This window comes from Channa argus, chromosome 10, assembly GCF_033026475.1.
Source record: "Channa argus isolate prfri chromosome 10, Channa argus male v1.0, whole genome shotgun sequence".
NCBI classification, from domain to species: Eukaryota; Metazoa; Chordata; class Actinopteri; order Anabantiformes; family Channidae; genus Channa; species Channa argus.
This window is the reverse complement of record NC_090206.1, coordinates 10,566,835-10,587,929: the sequence shown is the minus strand read 5'-3', so window position 1 is coordinate 10,587,929 and position 21,095 is coordinate 10,566,835. Positions and strand designations below refer to the sequence as shown.

Below are 21,095 nucleotides of genomic sequence, written 5' to 3'. Positions count from 1 at the left end.
AATGCGCTTCATAATGGACTCCACTGGCATGAATACTGACGAGAAAAAAATGATGTCCTCCGACTGAAGCCTTTGTCCTTATTAAAACGTGGCTTTTACTTTGCAAGTTTCACAATAGACTGTAAATTTGGCTGTAATCTTTATACAACCCAAATGAGTTCCATCTTGAGTGGCAGAAAGAAGATAGTTCCTCATTTAGAAACAAATTTTGAAACTGGGTTTCCGGGGTTAACTCATGTGTGACCTCACCCATTTGAGTAACTTAAGGACATCCAGTCTGTCAAGTCTCAGTATGCTTTATAGTGCTATATTATCACTAGCGGCATTTATGTTTTGTCTTAGTCTTTTCCTGTTGCACAGAGCCAGTGTTGTAGAAAATGATTTTCGAAAACTCCAAGGGGACATAATTCTACAATTAAATCAGCCACGTTCTGAGGGAGTCAATGGGAAAATGGCCAAGATGTCTAAAACAAGGGAGGTATGTCACTGATTATGCAGGATGGAGTCATCTTGGACATTGTACTACTTAGAATTATGCTATTAGTAACTATTCAGATAGCGCTGCAATAATAAATTTTATCTTAATGCTTTGTTTTCTCTTAGGACATAAAGCCAAGGACTTTCCAGAAAGCTCAGAGTTCACTGAAGTTGTCTTCTAGGAGGGTGAAACGGGAACAAGGCAGCTGCAGAGGTGGGTTGGAGCTGGGAACTGAAAATGTGTCCATTAGTTACGGTCTAATCTGGTAGTGAGACCATAAACAGCATATGTTAACTTAATAAAATTATAGTATGCTTATTTCCCTTTTGCCAGCTTCAACATCATTCCTGCAGCTAACTGCTAACACTAACAAACAGCCAGACATAAGAGGTATAACTGAATTCAAGTCTTTGGCTTTAGCATTGCACCATCTGCCATTATTTTGAATAAGTGTATCTTGCCTGTTCCCATAGGAAATATAACAGTGATCCCTTGGACTGTTTCTGCGCAGCAAGGAAATGCAATTTCTCAAAAGGAAAACAGAATTGTTGTCCAAGAAGATGGTTATTACTTGGTGTTTGGACAAGTATTGTGTCATTGTAACTCAAGCATAACTAGGTTGATATTACATCTAATTTGTTCCAACTTTACAGCTAATGTTCTGCGTAATTCACAGGTTTTGTTCAAAAGCCCAGGCGTAGTTATGGGTCATGTTATTCGAAGTTGGGGCTCTACTGATGCAGGGACAAGATCAACAGAGCTCTTGCGCTGCCTGCAAGAGATGCTCGATGCAACTCCTGCCAATACATGCTACACCGCAGGTCAGTGAGGTACTACTGATCACCTGCATTGTGTCCTCTTAAAGGAATGCTTTAACTTTCGTATGCTAATTTGATTTCATGCTGAAAGTTGGATTTTCTCAAAATTCATACCACTCCCTGCGTGCACAGTTATTAGGCTGTAAACAGAGCAGTTTAGCTTAGGATATCACAAAGAGACTTGTAAACACATAAGCCCCCCAGGGAATAAAAAAAAAACTTTTGTTTTGCTTCACTAATGCTGCTACTTTCATAATTACTCGATTTCAAGAACATAAAAACAGATAATTCAACTAATCAAAGCAGCATTTCCCGTTTGTTCAAATGGCATCTCTCTTTCAGTCATGATCTAAAGTCATTTAACAACCTAAATAAAAGAGGAAACATTTGCAGATCAAATACAGATACTTTCACATGAGCACAATGAAGTGCAAAACTAGTAGGAACATTCTGTCATTATTCGTGACATGTTGATGACAGCACCCTCCACCACTGATCTCAAAAAAACAAAACAAATATGAGAATAGCTTTTGGAAGTATGGGTTTCATCCCTTCAGTCACAGTCTAAGATGGTTTGCCTCCCCTAGTTTGTCACCTACCCTAAATATCTTCTGATGTCTTTTATTTGAACATAGTGCATCCTCTGTTATAGGTGTTGTCCAGCTGCATCAGGATGATGAGCTAGAATTGGTCATCCCTGACCGGCCCCAAGCCCTGATCTCCATGGATACAGACTCAACCTTTTTTGGCATCATACAGCTAAACTGAGCCAGGGCAGCATGAAGACGATAACTAAACAGCTAATTGTAGCAGGAAGTGGGAAACTGACACTGAGCTATGTGAGAGGAAGTTGATAAAAAAGGGTTGAGTGACAGCAGCAGCAAAACTGTTGGGACATGTTATTAATATCAGGAAAATATATTTTTTAAATTTGGATTGTCCATCTCATGCGTCAGTTATTTTCACAGACGTCTACAGCACTGACATGTATCTTTCAGTAGTCACTCTGGGCCTGTCACCTAGCAATGTTTATATGTGCTGCTACCTCCTTTCATCAGTCTAGTTTTGCATGTCTCCTCCTAAATTAATTCCCTGCAGCTCCACCTCTGGGCTGTCTATTTGTTCCTCTCGTTTATTTTAGAATGGCTTCCGTTTTCCTAAGACCAGGAAACAAACAGGGGTATATATATTTATAGAGCTCAGGAGGTGTTTTCCTGGCAGCTCCTCAATACTGTAAATGCTTTACTATTTCATAACATAAAAGTTTCAATAAATGAGATTATGCATAATTGTGTTGTTGATATTTTTAATTGATATTTCATCTCAAGGAATTTCAAATGCATTTTTCTAAGTGAAGCTAGATTAAATGCTATTGCTATTCTTTGTAAAAACAAACAATTGACCAAAAAAATAGGGTCATAATGCAACATTTTCTAAATCTTTATACACAGTGATCAGTGGTTAAGGCTTTATTGTCTAAATATAGCATCCACTATGCCTATCTGGTGTCCACAGCTGTTTTCCCTCTCCCCCCTTTTCTGTGAAGTTTGGTTATAAGAGGGTGTTTGTGTGTGAGGTATGTGAGCTCTGACAGCAGTAGTGATACGGTACAGTTTGACAGCAGCAGCAGCAGCAGCAGAGGGAGAATGGTCAGACATATGCTCTCCAGTCTCCTACTACTCTGGTCGTTCAGCCATGAGCTTTATCTAACTGAGTTGAAATATGATTCTTTAACGGTAAGCAAACCCTTAATAATACAATTGTAACTGAGGGCTTGCATTTTTTTTTTAGCTTACAAATTTACATATTTAGAGATATTTTTTAAAAAATGCTAAGGTTTAATTTAATATATTCAAGCTTTGGTTTCCATGATTCACTCTTTGATTATGATTAATGTTCCTCTCATTCCAAGGAGCAGTCCTGGAAAAACCAAAACCTCTATTCTGTCCCTCTGGATTTAGATATAAGGCTTAGAAGACTAGACCTGTCCAATAACTTCATCAGACAGTTGCAAACACTTGTTTTGCCATACTTGGAGCAGCTGGACCTCAGCACCAACCAGCTGGATTTCATCTCTGAAGCAGCTTTTGAAAACCTGACTCAACTTGAAGAGTTGAATTTGTCCAGAAATGCACTGAACAACAACACTGGTGTTAACAGCAAAGCCCTCCAATCCATCAGCGGACTGAAGAGTTTGGACATCTCTTTTAACAGTTTGAGTGATGGTGCGGTGGAGCTGTACCTTCGAAACAAATATTCTCTTGATCAGCTTAAGATGACTGGTAATGCTTTAACAAGACTTTCACACAGCTTGTTCAAAGAGAGTAAAGGTTTGAGGGCCATTACTATTGATGACAACCGGATATCAGTGATAGAAGAAGGGACATTCGAACCATTGAGACAATTAGAGATGCTAAACTTGGCTAAAAATAACCTTGCACATATCTGTGATTTTAAATTACGCCAACTTAAGTATTTGAATCTCAGTAGAAATTCAGTAGAGTTCTTTGTTACACGTGAGGATGACCAGTTGTACAGGTTGGAAATTCTTGATTTGAGTTACAACAAACTCCTTTATTTCCCTATTGTTCCTAAGATGAATCGTTTGAAGTATCTTCACTTACAGAATAACGTGCTTGGTTCCCTAAATTCAGAGGCTGCAATGGTATCGCAAGCCAATTACCTCTATAATGAAATTTTCAATGAGAAAACTATTCGAAAAAATTACCTACATGCCAACTGGAGGCTGATGCCACTTAAATATTTTGACCTCAGCTATAACCACTTTAGGACTTTCCCAGTGGAAACTTTTAGTCTTCTCTCATCTTTAGAAACACTGATTTTAAGTAACAACTGTCTGCAAAACATCATCTGGAATATTAGAAATTATAGTGATTCCGGAGAGCGTCGGCAGCTGTACTTTCCATCCTTAAAGCACCTCGTCCTACAAGGCAATGGACTAGTAAATATTTCTCCACTCTTTCTTGGTGCCCTCAAAAAAATAGAAACATTAAATCTACAAGAAAATTCAGTGCAACCATGTGCCTTTATAGATCATTTGAGAAGCTCTCGAACAACACAGCAAATGAATCTCATCACATCCTGTGTTGCCTTTGAGCAGCTAAGGACTCTCAAACACCTCAACCTGAAAGAAAACAACATTAAAATGCTTCCCCCAAATGCATTTCAGAAAACCTCCTTGGTTTCACTCAACCTTGCAAGAAATACCCATATGGTAATGCATGAGGGTGCACTAGAGGGTGTGCGAGCCACTCTTGAGTCTTTGATTATCAGCGAAATAAACATAACCAGCTCTGATCTGACTTTACCTTGTATGCCAGCATTAACTCAGCTTAAAATATCAAATAACCATTTAGATATTTTACCCAGCAGTTTAAGCTGCTCCCCTCTGAGAGAAATTGACATAAGAAATAATGCTTTCATAGCCTTAAACCACTCTTTGATGGACACTTTATCTGTTCACCTCAAACTTATGTACATTAGTGGAAATACTTTTAACTGTTGTGACAGTAAATGGCTGATAATCCTAAATGAGTTAAAGATTAAACTACCAGATATCAGCGACACTAAATGCTTTACACCAGGCAATAGCAACATTGCAGTAACAGAATATCTGAAAATCCCTTTGTTTCACTGTTTGTTACATACGACAGCACAAAAAGTTCACTTTGGACAAATGCTCATTGTTGTTTTATTTTTATTTGTAGTATTAACAGTGTTCATCATATGGACCAGAAACCTGTGTTGCACTGAAAGATCATGTATAGTGTGATATCTATAACCTACTCTTACTGGTTTGGTTTGCACAATTTTATAGATATGATTTTGGTATGCAAAAGAGAACAAGTTAAATGCAGCCAGCATGAAACTGGAAAGCGAACTAGGGTAACTCAAGCATAGTTCCTGTGAGTTTCATTTTGCTTGACACATGTACAGAAGTTTGGCTAAATGGCTGCTTTGTCTACAAAAGCAGATTTTCAATTAATAAAATGCAGTACAGACTTCACCCTGTGACAGATGAATCTATTCTCACCAGTGCACATTTCTAGTCTTTAGGACGTGCTTCGGGCTGTGTGATGTGGCTTTATCGGCCCCAAACAATTTGGTTATAATGTGTGCCAAATCAATAATTTGAGTGGAGAATCGTTTGCCCATTCTTCATTGTGAAATGTCTACTTGTAACTAAAAGTTTAACCTTGGCTCAGATTTTAATGACGTCCATGAAGCCTTGCACAAGATTCCCAGAATCTGGCCTGACCTCTTCAAAAATTCTGTACAATACAAATAGATGATCTTGTAAGACTCTCTGTATAAACAATGTACAGCTATTTAAAGACATATAGTTTATTTGACAGTTCCATCATAGTATATATCACTTTGTGCATCTGTTTGGGTTTTGTAATTTATGTGTCTCTGACCCTGGGAACCTGTGTTGCATAGTGTCAAATGTGGCAACAGTTATGCTTTACATACTGTATATAAACTGTATGTATAATGTGTAACCTAACAACCTGAAAGCTTGCAGTCTTCACTTTAGACTTTAAACCCCCCACTTGTATACCTCCAAAATAAATCACAGAGGTTTCAAAAGTGAACAATTCACTTGCTGTGAATTTCTATTTTTAGTTGAGCATCCTGCAGTCAGTTATGAAATACCGACTCCAACATAAACTATCATTCAGTGTGGGGTGCATTCTCACTCCATAAATCTGACTGCATCTGGATCCAAACTTTTAAAAAATAAGATCCCTCTGTGTAGCACATAATCATTAAAATGGAGTTAAATTAACAACACAAAAATACATTTTTATCACACACTTCAGGATAACATGATGCTATTAGGTGTTGAAAAACAAATAAAAGCTAAATGATGTGTTGCAGTGTTAAAATGTATCACAAATTAAAGGATATGAAGAACTCACAACTTTGTTTTACAATCTGAGCAAGAAGTTCTGTGTACACAAAGGAGAAACTGCTGTTGCAGGATATCCTGTTGGGCAACCCCTTTATTCTCTGGACTCAATTGAAACTGCTTCAAACCCCAGTGAAATTTTGCAGATCTTATGCCCCTTACCACTTTGTCCAATGCATAGAGCCAGGCCCGTGATGCCAGATATAGTATGAAAACAGCCAGGATGCCTATCAATCTAGCTCTTGAGCAATATAACTGTAGGAAATGTCTTTGTTGCCCCACCCACAACTAAACTAGACCAAGTAGATGCTCGACATGTTCAAGCAAAGAGCAGTGGAAGAAAAGAACATTGTGTGTATAGTATTAGGTGTAAAACCATAGGAATGCAAGTAGCAAAATGTATTCATTCTTCTAGTTGGGGGTTAATAATAACTGGTATTTAGACATTAGCAGGAGCTTGTTTGTTAGTACATCTTTGCAAGCATAGGAAACTTTCAATCCTGTTGGGTTGTCCCTTAAGGGTAACTGGATTTACAAAAAACGTCATTCTTACGTAGTGGATGCTTATCTTTTCCCAAATTACAACAGACACTACGCAGATCTCTTTCTGATGCAAGAGAATTTTATCTTTCCCTTGTGATATCTTGTTATATCTTGTCACTGGCAATTCCATTAATGATGCACATATTTTTCTTTAGGGTTTCATAATAACATCATTTCGTTGGTCTGTTTTTATCTATTCTGCTTCAAACACATCCCTTGTCATAGCAGCTTTAAATTAAACTCTTTTTTTTCAGTTTTTGTTCCATGTTCTATTTAAAGAGATGTCATCTTGCCATATTACAGAAATTGATCGGACAACATTATTGACACGAAGTTAAATAGCGAAAATAAAATAGGCCATAATACAAACACCCAAAACCTTAAACAAAGCCGGACACCGTTCAGCCAGCGCTGCGCAAATGCAAACACTCAGCTGCAATTGGGCCAAATCAGGTGGCTGCCCGGTTATGTTTTCTTACGGTACCGGAACGTGACAATGTAAAAGTCTTTGTAGGCTACTGTCACACATAAGCTCTAGAAAGAATAATAATAATAATAATAATAAAAGAACACCTGTTAATATCACGGTCACAGCGCACATTTCCTTCAAACGAGCTAAGTGTTTATGCAGAAAACTTTTCTCGCGCTAATTTTCAACATGGCAGCCATCGGCTGGTCGCTGTCTTAAGTTGGATCAGTCGGTTGTCTGAAGAAAGAGCAAGACGTTTGTCACTGACAAGTGCGCCTGGAAGAAGAAAGCAGGAGGCCAAGAAGAGAAAAAAAAACTGCTTCTCTGAGGTAATTTCTCTACACGCTGAAAAATAAAAAATTAAAGTTAACGTTAATAGTTTTCCAGACGCTGTAGCTAAACATTTGGCTAGCTAGCTAACGTTAGCTAACAAGGTTAGCCAACAAACATCAGAGCCCGGACAGCGGACACCGATGTCCCAAAGTGAGACCATCATGACGCCTCCGCAGCAGCATGTCCACCGCCAGACGCAGCCCTCCATAACAGCCCAGAAAGTGGAGTTAACTTACAAACTGTTTTTGCTGGAAAATGCCCGAGATAAACTTGAACATGAACTTCGCAACGTCATCAACAAGGTAATATTACGACCTGTTACAAAGATAAGATTATCAGGAAGTTAACTGTTAAACCTGAGCTACACAGGCCGCGTGATCAAACCCACACTAATTGTTATATAAGGCGTGTGACTGAAATTGGGGCAAAATTATTAAAACATTCATGTACTTTTTTTTTATTTTTTTTGCCAGACCTGCAATATGTGCATAATTTTATCTATAGATTTCAAATTAGTTGATAAAATATTTGATTAGTGCATATAATCAGAGGAAAATAGTTGATAAACTGTTATAGGGTCATAATCCCGATATCACGATGTTAAAGCCGCTGCTCATTATTTGACCAACCATTTGAAACCCAAAGACCGTTTATAGGCAGTAAAATGATGTTTTATTTTTATAGATATGTTTATTTTCTGATCAACTATTAAAGTGCAGTTGTTTTATCGTATTACATTACCTTGCCTAATAAGCATTGCCCTTAATTTATGTTCAAGAACAAATAGAAATTATTCCCCTAATCCCTTTTCAATTTTCCTTCAGGCCTACAAAGAGGTCCAAGGTTTCTTGAATTCATCATTTCCCACCAATGTGTTCAGTGATCTTGCAAATACTTTGGATATGAAATGTCAAGCCCTTGATAAGCTCTCAGCTTCACTAAAGAACCTGTACATGGGTTAGTCAACAATGAATTATACATTTTTAACTGCAAATGTGAAATTGAAAATCCACAGTTTTGTAAAAGGTTGATGTAATTTGTGTGTATTTATCTATAAATATATAAAGTAACCTTTCTCATTTTGTTAAATAACCTAACGTTATAGAACCCCAGGTTTGTGTCCAGCCTGCTGTCCTAAATGGAAAGAGAACAAACCAATTGCAGCCACTCAAAAAAAAAGGAACACTGAAGACAGATGTTCTTAAGTTTGGGCCTATGTTGCAGAATGTGCTCATGGCAAGCTCCATAGCCAAAGCAGTCCAGGTGCTTGGAGCCACACTATCCCTGCAGCAGTTGAAACATTTTCTCATCTCCCAGCCTACCATGGTCCAGGATGACATGATTTGCAGCATCACATCCAGCTACAACAGCGCCATTCAGACTACAAACTTATCCTGTCACTTAAAGGCTGAACAAAAAACACAAGTTGTTATTTTTGAGGAGCAATGCCAACCAGATGCTGGGATTCTGACACCTGCAATTGTTAACAGTCCAAAGATTGATACCGTGAGGCCACTGCTATTTCTACCTACTATACAAGCTATACTTCCAGACATTAGTAACCCAAAGCCCATGAAAGTAACATCACACATTAGCCGTGGAAGGGAGGATGATGTTGTGGTGCAACACCAAAAACAAACCTCCTCTCAACTGCTGCACTTTCTCAGAGCCAGAGGTAAAAACATGGGTGTACTGGAAGTCACTGTCATGGAGTGGAGTAAAAGTACATGCACCTCAGCTTCTTTACAGCAAACATCACCAACCATCAAAACACAAAACGACCGATCCAGACATGTCGCAAATGACAATCTGATCAATGCACTTGCTACAAAAACATTGTGCACAGACATTGAAAATAAGTCCGCAGTTTTCAGAGTAAAACAAATAGAATCAAGTGGCTCTTTGACATACGCTTGTGTTATTGCAACAGAGACGGAGTTGTGGGATATCGGAGACATCTTCACAGAGGTGGGACAGATTAACTTTGAAAAGAGCCCTTTGGAAAAGAGAGACTGCCATTATACTATAGGTCAGATGGAGCTCTCCAGTCTAAACATCCAGATAAAAAACGAAACTGTCCATTGCACTGAACCCAAAAAAGGAAAGAATTCTGTGCCAGTGCTCAAGAGTATTAAAATCCCAGAGTTCCAGAGCCAGAGGTTTGAAGAGACTGAAGTTGTGGTATCTCATATTGTCAGCCCAGGCAACTTCTACATCCAGCATGCAGACTCCATCATGAAGCTAGAGGCCCTTGTCACAGAGTAAGCCACTTGGCATGAAGTCTGATCTCTTGTCTGCTTTGTATCAGCTCTTTCAGTCCTTGCTGAATCCCTAGTCACACAGTTTACAGAACTTAAAGAGCCACTTATCCCTTTTGTTCACGATTGCTGTCTTTGTAAAAGATTTTTGTCTCACTTTTTTTAATAATCCACATGTGTCAGGCATTATTATTTTTCTCATTTGCAGCAGCTGGAAAGTCACTAGTTCATATGCGTTGCAGAACTGCATTCCAGACATTGGAACCCAAGTGATGTGTTGGTTCCCTAAGCAAGAACAATGGTGCAGGGCTCAGGTGACCAAAATTTGTGGAGTTAGTACAGGTAGGCCCAGGTTTGTGTATTGACATGATTTTGCAAGTGCATACCTCTAGATGGTAGCAGTGTCACTTTGTTCACCTGTAGCCACTAGGGAATTTTAGACTGTGTAACTTCATTTGCTCTCCTCTCTGTCTCTAACATAATGCTACTGATGGAGCTGGGAGTGAGACATCCATTAAGGTGGAGGTGAAGAGACTGGACTATGGTGACACTGCCTGTGTGTCAGTATTAAACATCACAGAGTTGACCCCAGACATGGCTGTCCTTCCACTTCAGGCTATACAGGTCTCACTGGCAAATGTGAGTATTTTCCTGCTGATACTGTTTTGCTGTTGGCTTTATAATTTTCCACATGTATACAAACTAGCACATAAACATACTTAGTAAAGGTTTATCAGTGATAGGCATGCAGACTGTCCCTCTCAAGATCTGCATACATGGAAATGGTTAATTTGCTGGGGTCTACTGAGATATATATATATATAATATTGGCATTTGTCCATATGATTAGTCACAGCCTTATCTATTTCTTAATGAAGAAGGAATTAATAATCTTTTTTTTCATGGTATTTTATGTCTTGTTTCCTTCTCCCCAGGTGATGCCTGTGAATGGTAGAGACTGGACGGAGGAGGCAGTGGGGTGGTTTAAAGCAATGGTGAGCAACAGGATCCTCTATGCCAGACTTTACCCACAGGGGCCCAAAGTTACAGTCGAGCTGTTCTTGGAGAAGGGAAAGCTTGGAGCCATGAGGTACTACATTGTGAGGCACAATAAGTTAATTCTTTGTCGTAAACTTGGTTTCAACAGAATTGTAAGTGGCAAAAACTGAACTCAAAGATTTATTATATACTATTGCCCATCACAGTAAAAATTCTGCAGCAGCCTAGCGAGCAAATATATGTCTATGGTTAACTTACATCGTGTGTTTACATACAGTTTAAAGGCACTGTAAACCTCTATAACCTTATTTCAGGAGAAGTCCCCCATTGTCACTGAGACTGGCCCAGAATGGACATGCAAAACATAACAACCTGAAGAATGTTGGTCACATGAAAAGAAGTTAGTGTTACAGTTTTAATTCCAAAATGTCAATGTTGACAGTAGAACAGGTGTGAACATAGTACCACTTTTTATTTACATTCAGAAATCTGTCTTTTGCTTTTTAGGCACTGTCCAATGTAAAACTAGAGAAGAGGACTGGGAGAAATACCTCATCTCACGCTATACACAAAATAGGAATTAACTAAAAGCAGGTGGTTGTGGATTTAGGAGATAAAATCGTAAATACTGAGACATGTAATGATTGTTACATGAGATCTTAAATTCATTATCTAGTTGACTGTATGTAAACACACAATTCCGTCATTGGGAAGCAGTACAACAATTTAAGTATATTTAAATTAAAATATGCAAATTAAATATAAATGAAAACATATATACACTGGGTTAGTACACATAAGTAGTATGTATCAGCTTTTGTGTGTGTATTATTTAGTCTTGCATTGCAACTCATTCACTACCATGTAAAAAATTCTGCGTACTGAATGTGAGTGTAAACCAGATGTTTTATTTAACATTTGTTCTTTTCTGTATATAAGTTTGTGGCTTTACAGTCGAGTACATTTCAAATATTATCTTTAAAGCAGTGGTATAAAAGTTGTAAAGTGTTTTTTTTGTGTGTGTGTGTGTGTGGCAGGGGGACCTTGATGGCAAATTATGTTGCATTTTGCTTTTGTTTTGAATATTTCTTCACTAATTTAGACCGTTTTGTTCTCCATGTGGACTGGAAAGAGAGTTGTAGGTGCTGATATATATATATTTTTTTCCTTTCTCGACCACTAGACAGTTTCAGTTCAGTCAGATAACCTGTCCTCTTTCATTTTTATTGTCTGTATTTTTCCTTTGATAATAATCTGTGATTTATTCCTGTTGCCTGAGGCAATATTGAGTCTTCTACTGCAGATTTTTTTTTTATGCCTGTAGCCCTTCTTTTGTAATAAAGATGTTATCTACAGTTTTATGCCCAATGTCTCTCTATATTACACAGCAATTAATTTGGTATAGAGATGATATAGATGAGGTTCCGTTCATTCACAGAATTACCAGGCCACCCAAAGCCTCCCACTACATGTGTCACAAGTGATGCAGAAAAGCTCATGGCACAGTGAACTTCTGTGGGTCATCTGATAGTACAGGACAAACAACTACATTGTGTTGTCATTTGCATTCAGTTACACTTACTGTAAATGATGTCTACTTTTGCAGGGAGGAGTTTGAGCCGAACAAACTGTGGACTCTTGACTGCACTAACAAATTTAAGATTACAACTCTTGTAGTGGGTCTGAGGGCAAATGGTGCGGGTATCAAGCATTTGTTTTTTGTTAACATGGACACGTTTTGTTAACATGGACAAAATTTCATCAGATTGAAATACTTTTGATTAGGAGATTCCGACTTAACTGTTTACATGGTTGATGATCTGATGAAGTTTGCATTTACATACTTACAATTATACAACTCTAATAATACAATTATAATAGTTACTTAAGCATTTAATCAGAATTTAACCATTTTGACCAGGAGAAAGTTGTTCCATACACTGTGAAGCATTCAGTCTTCTGGATGTTTAATAGAATAGTATTTTTTGAGCTAACAAAAAATGTATGTTATGTTCATATTTAATATACTGTATTTATAGTACTAAATTATTTATTTTTATGCCTAATATACACATCAGTTATAATGTTAACAGTCTAGTGTTTTGGTTTTTTGAGTAGTAGTAGTTGTATTCAACAGGGGTTAAGCTGTAAAAAATTTAATGCTAGCCACGATCAACAGGTGTCACATTGCGTACAGTTTGCTACATAGCTGTGGACCGGTCAGAGTCCCCATGTTGACCCCTGTCCACCACACAAAACCACCTGGTGCTTTTAATGTCACAGCCAAACTGTGTACATCATTGCAGTGTTGGAATGTGTTACAGGCTATAAAAAAAGTAAATGTTGGTTGTAGTTGAGCAGTTTGTGCATTTTCCTGATAAATCTGCAAACCTGGGATTGGCCCTGCTCTCAGTCACCATGTTTCAGGTCAAAAGCTTCCTTCTCTTCCCTGCCCTGCCAAGCACAATAAATAATGTAGCGGGCTGAGGCCTTTTGTGTCCACACAGATTCCTTCTTTTTCCAGGGGTAGGCGGAAATCGAGGCGTTTGATCTGAATTCTAAAGAGTTTTGTTGCAGCCCAATAAAGGCTGCCATTGTATGTAAATAGTTTATATAAGAGCATATGACTGCTATGGTGCAGGGCAGCGGCTAGTGGCGGAGGAATGATTAGCATTTTCCAAACGCTTGGTGTTCTCAATCCAGCCTTTTGGCTTGCTAAAAAACCAAACCCTTTAATTAATTTCTTCCTGTTTTGTACTGTACACACTTTGGTGTACCACCCCAGCTGAAGGTAAAATATATATTCTATCTTTTAAAATATACTTTCTACTAACATGTACAATAGTGTGCAGTGAGGTCAGGTTTGCTGTGAGTGATTGCTGTTATACCCCAGTGACACAAATGCTTTTTTTATGGTGGTAATATTTGAGTGAATCAGTGTTTTGAAGAGTACAATGAATGTACGTTTTTATTTCAAATCTGGGCAAGTAAGCAGTCTTTCTTTTAAACAATGAGGTCTCTGACATGTCTTCTCATAATGAGATGGATGTCTTGCTGGTTCCTTGGAGAAATTTGCTGACAGTCTGTTCATCTGTCTGCAACTGGGCTGTAGGTCAGTTTGGGATCACAGTATTAATACAGGGTGAGCGGATCACGTGCCTCCGTAAATGTTTCGCAATTGGCTTTGTTCTGTTGCGTCTTGTGATGGTGCATGGAGGTAGGCATCAGCCCTGCTTTTATACGGCCAACAGGCGTCTTGGCAATTTTTGTCTGTTGTTCCTCACTCTGCCAAATCCAGCTTGATGCTCAGGCCACACGTCAAGATGGTCATCTTTGGACCTGGTGCTGCTTACGCCGCTTGCACCGTCGGCTGAGCCTGGTAAACCTCTAAAATGTTAAAACAGTTAGACCTTTACAGAATTAATAAGTATTTCTGAATGATAACAATATGTAGAATACTTAAGTTTTTCTTAAGGATATAAGTCATTTCTTCAAACGATTTTATGGCAATAAGAAAGAATAAAGGTGACGAAAGGTAACTTAACTTTTTCTGAGGAACATGTTGGCGAGTTTTCTAATCTACAGTTTATTATTTTATGATCTGTATTGTTAAGTATTTAAAAAATAAATATTTTCCATCAGGTTAGAGTAATAGTGTTCCCTGTGTCCGTGTAAACCGTGACAGAATATTTGTCTTTTTTGCAGACCTGGAGGCGAAAATGAACTGGGGGGCCTTTTATGCCGTAATAAGCGGCGTAAACAGGCACTCTACTGGCATTGGACGGATTTGGCTCTCAGTCATCTTCATTTTCCGGATCCTGGTCCTGGTGGTTGCGGCTGAGAGTGTTTGGGGAGATGAGAAGACTGGCTTCACCTGCAACACCCAGCAGCCTGGCTGCAACAGTGTCTGTTATGACCAGTTCTTCCCAATCTCACACATCCGTCTGTGGGCGCTCCAGCTCATCCTGGTCTCCACCCCCGCACTCCTTGTGGCCATGCATGTGGCCCACCGACGCCACATTGAAAAAAAGATCCTGAAGAGGACAGGCCGCAGTAGCCCCAAAGAGCTGGAACACATCAAGAACCAGAAGTTTCAGATCACTGGAGCTCTGTGGTGGACATATATGATCAGTATCATCTTCAGAATCATCTTTGAGGTGGCTTTTCTCTACATCTTCTACTTAATCTATCCTGATTTCAAGATGGTGCGTTTGGTTAAGTGTGACTCATACCCCTGCCCCAATACAGTGGACTGTTTTGTTTCCAGACCAACAGAAAAGACCATATTCACCGTGTTCATGCTGGCAGTGTCTGGGGTTTGTGTGCTGCTCAACCTGGCTGAGGTTGTGTACCTCATAAGCAGGGCCTGCAAACGGTACTTCAAAGGCTCTGAGGACGAGTCCAAAGCAGCGTGGATAAGTCAAAGATTGTCTTCTTACAGACAAAATGAAATCAATCAGCTGATAGCAGACCATTCTCTTAAATCTAAATTCACTGTGACTAAAAAGAGCCCAGCTGAGAAGGGTGAGAGGTGTTCTGCTTTTTAGGACGCTGACTTTCCATTTCCCTTTAAACTAATCCACAGTAACAGACTATTTATTTATGCAAAATTAAGCCAGTTCATTATTAATTTATGTTTTTTGTTTTTTCAATTTTTAATGACATAAATATTAGTTGCTGTCGGAACTTTACTGAACTGTTTGGAGTCAGTAGTGACGGTTAAAGACAATACAATTGTTGTGGCGTGTTATTGCTCATTTATTAGTATGAGCATCATGCCTCTATTTGTTTTTGTTGCATCATTCTTGCGTGACAGTGCTCTTCAGTGGGTGGATTTATTTGTAATCCTGCAAGTGTGGCAGGTTCGTGTACTGTTAGAAACCCCAAATAGCTGCCAAAACAGTTGAATTTATGAGCTATGACATGGGAAAATAAAACCCAGAATACAAATTGAAAAGGTTAATGTTTGGAAACCAAAACTTGTGTCAGGGATCAGTTTCTGATTAGCACAACAAGGCACCATGCAACACATCCCATTTGTCCACATCTTTTGGCAGCTTTCAATACAAATATAAGAAATTTATTTGGGCAACAATACGTTGTTTCAACCTATGTTAAGCATTTTAGTCATCCTTTACCATACTGAATACTAGAAAATATTGTAATGATAAGATATAGAAGTGCTCAGCTGTAATGTTGGGTATAGTTGATTTCATGGGAAATCATCAAAATATGCAAAAACACTGGGTCGGCCCTAGTAAAGGTAGAGATTACTCTACAGGTGACAATGCTGGATAGGGAAGTCTTTTTGCATTTAGGTCATGCTACTATGTGTCGTATAATCCAGTCAAAGCTAGTGAAAAGTAACGAAGATGGTTATTTGTAGAAGGAAAATGACTTGGAGGTAATTTATTATGCTACACTTTGTGCAGACCACTGTAAGTATTTTGTAAATGAGTTTGGAAATGTTGTAACAGTTGGTGCTGAAAATCCAAAAGAAAGTTCAACAATACTGTTCGATCATAGATATGATATTGCCAATGTAACTAAGAGAGAAAGTGCATCTCAATACAAAATATCAACATTTGTATGTCCTCAGTTCTTAAACTTTTATGCCAGGTGGGGATACGGAATATTCTAAAAAGTTTTCCTGGACTGTTTTTAGGCTTGATTCCAAAAATCAAGGTACTGTTGAAGATTCCTCATTAATCTTCAGCTGACAATATGAAAAAAAAACACAATAATTTAGTCATTCTTATGTCTTTATTTATGTGCTGGGTCACTTTTAGAAATATGCAAATGCCAGTACTGTACATATGTCTCCGCATTTCAATATCTTGATATCAATTGTAAATACTACCTACTTAATTCATTGCAGCTCCTTTCTTGGGTGTTTTTCACTTAGCTTTAATAAATGCTTAAAGTTTACCTACTCATCACTATCTGACAGTTGCACCTGCTTTTCTTAATATTACCCTGAATTTTATATTTTTCAATATCTGTAGTCCTGAAAATGTAATGTCCCTTGCATACGCTGGTATGTTGTGAAGTTAACCTGTTTTTATACAATGCAATGCATACAGAAACCAGCGTGTTGGTATGCCTTAATGTATATGTATCAATTTACATCAAGTTAAACAATCCAGACAAAATATACAATGGGTTGAAACATTATACCGTGTGTACATTATGCAATGTAAAGTAATAAACTGCCTGATCCTTTGAGAAATGTACTGACATGTTATTTATCAAACATACAATTTGTTTCTTCTTCACAGGGCTTGTACCAAATTGATCAAATACGTTCTTACTAATTATGTAAACTTTGTTTTTAAAACATTTTGTCTTGTAGAATGCTAAAACTGGACTTATTCACAGTGGTACCTCCTTCCTGTCATTTGTAACTTGAGGATTGCTACTCATCTCTAAATCATGCCCCCTCCCATGATAGGAGAGACCCTTGTGCTATATTTAGACCCCAGGAGCACTTGTGGCCAGACGGACTTAGCAGACAACAGCATTGGCCAGCTGCCCTGTCACTCACTCTAACAACCAAGTAGAGGAGCTGTAATAGTTTACATTAGAGAGTGTCGCCTGTGCCAAATTTAACCACAAAGGGAGAGGGGGTGGGGGGTGAGGCAGGGCAGTCAGGACGTGGGTGAGAGTGCATCCAGCAGGTTAAGTTTGTGTGTTGTGGTCAGTGGCAGACCCTGGGGCCTAGATCTTAATTCCTGTCTGAACTGAAGACTCAGACAGTGGATTTTGTGGTGTGAAACAGAGCTCGAGCCTAGCAGGAGTCCACTTTCCGGTCCATTCAAGGGCACTGCTGAGGTTCCAAAGATCAGCTTTGCACTGTGGCTTGTCACCAGAGCAGGGCAGCCTCATGGAACCTCGAAGACATGTAGAACTTCACCAGAGAGGATGTATTAGCTGACAAGGTGGGTTTTATTCAGTAAATTTGACTTGTGTGTGATTCTTTGTGCATTGACGTACATGGTCAGTCAGGAATTAAAAATACAATTCTACTAGTTACTTAAGGTAAATGTGGCTAAAGGCTGTAGTTTGTTTACTGCCATAATGAATTTTTGTCTAACGAAGTTTATCACATTGTTGCACTTTGGCATTGGGACTGACTGCCCAAGTGTAATACTGAAGTGGTAGCTTTTGTTAAAAATGTTAACTACAGTTAAAACAAAGATGTTTATTTGTGTGACTTTCCTTAACCTCAGTTCACCTGACAGATTCAGCATTTACCGGAACTCATTCTCTGTCACAGAAACACGCTGTTGTGCTACTGTACGCCACATCCATCAGAAGAATATATTTAAATTGTGATGTGTTAGGGGAGCTGACAGTGAATGACAGTAAATGTCCCGTGTTTGATTTCACCCAGTGTCGATCTTGTTACTCCTGTTGGTGGGGGTCATGAAGGCCGGAAGCCTTGGAATCCTGACTCAAACCTGCCTTTCCCCCTGTCCACACTTGCCAAATTTATACCCCCTAAAGTAAATATAATCCTCCCTGTGCCCAAGTAAAGAAGGCCACTACCTGCTGAGCAGCAGAATCCCCCAGTTGTACGCTTGTTTAGCAGCTTGGCTTCCTAGAAACTCATTTGGTCTGGGCTCTGCTGAACTTGGTAAGACTCTTTTTAAAAGAAAAACTATTACACAGAAGCGTACTTGAACCTTTAGATTTAGATTAGAGTTTTTATTGAAGTCATCTAACGTACTAACTGTTTCTGTATTTGAATTTTTTTTATTAAAAACTCTATAGTCCAGATCTGAGCTCACACAGCCATGGGGGATTGGAACCTGCTAGGGAAGCTTCTAGAAAAAGCCCAGGAGCATTCCACTGTGGTGGGGAAGGTGTGGCTCACCGTCCTGTTCATTTTCCGCATCCTAGTCCTGAGTACTGCGACAGAGAAGGTGTGGGGCGACGAGCTGTCGGGCTTCACCTGTGACACCAAACAGCCTGGTTGTGAGAACGTGTGCTATGATTTTACTTTCCCAATCTCCCATGTCCGCTTTTGGGTACTGCAGATCATCTTTGTGTCCACGCCTACACTGATTTACCTGGGACACATCTTACATCTGGTGCGGATGGAGGACAAGCAGATAGAGAAAGAGAAAGCGAAAGAGAGGGAAAATGCCAATCATTTAGAGAAACAGGCCCTCATTGTGGATGCCAAGCACAAAAAAGCTCCTGTGAGGGATGAAAAGGGCAGAGTACACCTGCAGGGGGAGCTCTTGTGCACATATGTCTTTAATGTGATCTTTAAAACCCTGTTTGAGGTGGGCTTTATTGTGGCCCAGTACTTTTTGTACGGCTTCAAGCTGAAGCCTATGTACACATGTGACAGACTGCCCTGCCCTAATGTTGTAAACTGCTACATATCCCGTCCCACAGAGAAAACCATTTTTATCATCTTCATGTTGGGAGTGGCCAGTGTGTCTTTGCTGCTCAACCTCATAGAGATCTATCACCTTGGCTTCACCAAATGCCGACAGGGTCTCGCCTTCAAAAGACGTGATCAGTCTGTCGAGTGTATTTCTAAGGAGCCCAGTGAGGCAGCTGTGCCCTTTGCACCCACGTACGATGACTACTTTCATGGGCACCACCAGGTCCAGCCCGCCTACCCGCCTGTACCCAGCTACAACCTCTCCCCGCTGTCTGAGGGTACGGACTCGTCCTTCCACCCCTACCACAGCAAGGCAGCCTACAAGCAGAATAAGGAAAACTTGGCAGTGGAAAGGAGCAGCAACAAGCCAGAGGAATGTGACCTGAAAGGAAAGAAAGGAGCAGGATCAGCCCCTGGGTCACCTACGCAGACCAGGCCTGGCCGCAGTGCCAAACATAGCAACAACAAAACTAGAATAGACGATCTGAAGATATGAGAGGTTTATGTTTCTCTGAGGGGTCTTACATTGGTGTAAGGGGATCGTATGCTGGTTGGACACATTCATACATGCTGGAATGACTCCCCTTTTTAAGATGGCACAGGTTTGACTCATTCCAGCTTAGAGGGTGGTGACATTTAAAGGGCACATGAAGAAGCTGCAGATCTACTTTAATGTCTAAAGACTGATGTTCTGTAATTATATTTCTAATGAATATAGACCTCCTTAAGGACATCCTGCTGTTCTGTAATCCTTTACTCAGTATTTTCTCCTTTGAAAAACCTAATTGGATTCACATTAAATTGTAGCATTAATGATTTATGGTACACCATTTGTGGCAACACAATAATTTCAGTCAGTGTTGATTAGTTTGGGGGTTTTGTGAATTGAATTGATTTGTGTTTGGTATGAATCTCTCCGCTTTTCACTATTATCACAGAGAATCTAACAAATTGAAGCAAAAATACCGCTTGGGTTTGACTCTCAGCTTATTCTTTTCATTGTTTGACAAATGTGAATCGACGACAACAACAACAACAACAACAACAACAAAATGAGTGCTTCTCCTTATGTGGAGTTGCCCAAAGTTTTGCAACAGAATCCAGGGCAAAAACTTGTTTAGCACTGACCTGACCTCATTTGAGGAAATTGGATGAGGTGAACAGTTAAATTTAACTTCCTTTAACTGTTTTGAGGCCACCATGTAGCATAGTTCACTTGCTTAGACTTGAAGTGAAAAGTTGTGCAATTCCTGACACATTGGACACTGGAGTCAGTGTAACTAATTCCAGGACGCGCCTCAAAAGAAATTGCACTGGTCTCAGGAGTTCCCACATTTGTACTGTCTGGTTTTATTGCGACAGCCAGCAAGTACATAATTATAAGCACATTGTTTTGTTTATTCTTGTTTATATCTGCGTTTGTGTCGTTTGTTCTCTGTAAAGCACTTGGTGACAACAATATTTGTAAATCTGCTTAAAATAAACCTGTCTTAAATTTGCAAGGTTAGCAGTGCATTTATGAGTCTTTATCGGGAAATAAAATTTCTCAGGAACATAGCTGTTAATTTATATTCCTGAAACTAATCAAGATAAACGCAGGATGAGAAACCATATTACTGTTGGTGTTTGGTATCTGTACACAGTAGCTTCGACATGGTGCGAAGTTCTGTACCCTTTTTTTTGTGTGTGTGTTTGTGTGTGTGTTTGGGGGGTAAACATGTAAATGAACTGAACACATGACAGTCTGAAATCATATACATAGTTAGTGATTGACTTGCCATAGCAGGACTACACATCATGGCTAATGTCTTTGCTGTCTGCATATCACACATATGTCTATTCAGCTGTGGCAGGAAGGCACAGCAC

General features: G+C 39.3%; 3 protein-coding genes and 1 pseudogene across 6 annotated transcripts; all 4 read left to right on the top strand.

Annotated features, from left to right (window-relative positions):
• Nucleotides 1-220: 220 nt before the first annotated feature.
• LOC137134368 (tumor necrosis factor ligand superfamily member 13B-like) lies at nucleotides 221-2,501 on the top strand. 2 transcript variants are annotated; one of them, XM_067519128.1, is made up of 6 exons: nucleotides 221-478; nucleotides 604-691; nucleotides 812-868; nucleotides 952-1,064; nucleotides 1,155-1,299; nucleotides 1,949-2,501. In XM_067519128.1, the coding sequence occupies exons 1-6, from the start codon at nucleotides 236-238 to the stop codon at nucleotides 2,062-2,064; spliced, it is 762 nt and encodes a 253-aa protein (XP_067375229.1). In that variant the 5' UTR covers nucleotides 221-235; the 3' UTR covers nucleotides 2,065-2,501. The 2 variants fall into 2 exon arrangements, with proteins under 2 accessions (XP_067375229.1, XP_067375228.1); XM_067519127.1 differs by having other exon boundaries at nucleotides 253-478; nucleotides 952-1,299.
• Nucleotides 2,502-2,622: 121 nt separating this feature from the next.
• On the top strand, nucleotides 2,623-7,025 carry LOC137134366 (transforming growth factor beta activator LRRC32-like). Of its 2 annotated transcripts, none has more exons than XM_067519124.1 (2): nucleotides 2,623-3,032; nucleotides 3,215-7,025. In XM_067519124.1, exons 1-2 carry the CDS (start codon nucleotides 2,943-2,945, stop codon nucleotides 5,087-5,089), a joined length of 1,965 nt encoding a protein of 654 aa, XP_067375225.1. In that variant the 5' UTR covers nucleotides 2,623-2,942; the 3' UTR covers nucleotides 5,090-7,025. The 2 variants fall into 2 exon arrangements, with proteins under 2 accessions (XP_067375225.1, XP_067375224.1); XM_067519123.1 differs by having other exon boundaries at nucleotides 3,209-7,025.
• A 604-nt stretch (nucleotides 7,026-7,629) lies between these two features.
• Nucleotides 7,630-17,570, top strand: LOC137134533 (uncharacterized; annotated as a pseudogene).
• A 61-nt stretch (nucleotides 17,571-17,631) lies between these two features.
• Nucleotides 17,632-20,741, top strand: LOC137134292 (gap junction alpha-3 protein-like). Of its 2 annotated transcripts, none has more exons than XM_067518961.1 (2): nucleotides 17,632-17,769; nucleotides 18,605-20,741. In XM_067518961.1, exon 2 carries the CDS (start codon nucleotides 18,628-18,630, stop codon nucleotides 19,723-19,725), a length of 1,098 nt encoding a protein of 365 aa, XP_067375062.1. In that variant the 5' UTR covers nucleotides 17,632-17,769; nucleotides 18,605-18,627; the 3' UTR covers nucleotides 19,726-20,741. The 2 variants fall into 2 exon arrangements, with proteins under 2 accessions (XP_067375062.1, XP_067375061.1); XM_067518960.1 differs by lacking the exon at nucleotides 17,632-17,769 and adding an exon at nucleotides 18,332-18,467.
• The last annotated feature ends 354 nt before the right edge of the window (nucleotides 20,742-21,095 follow it).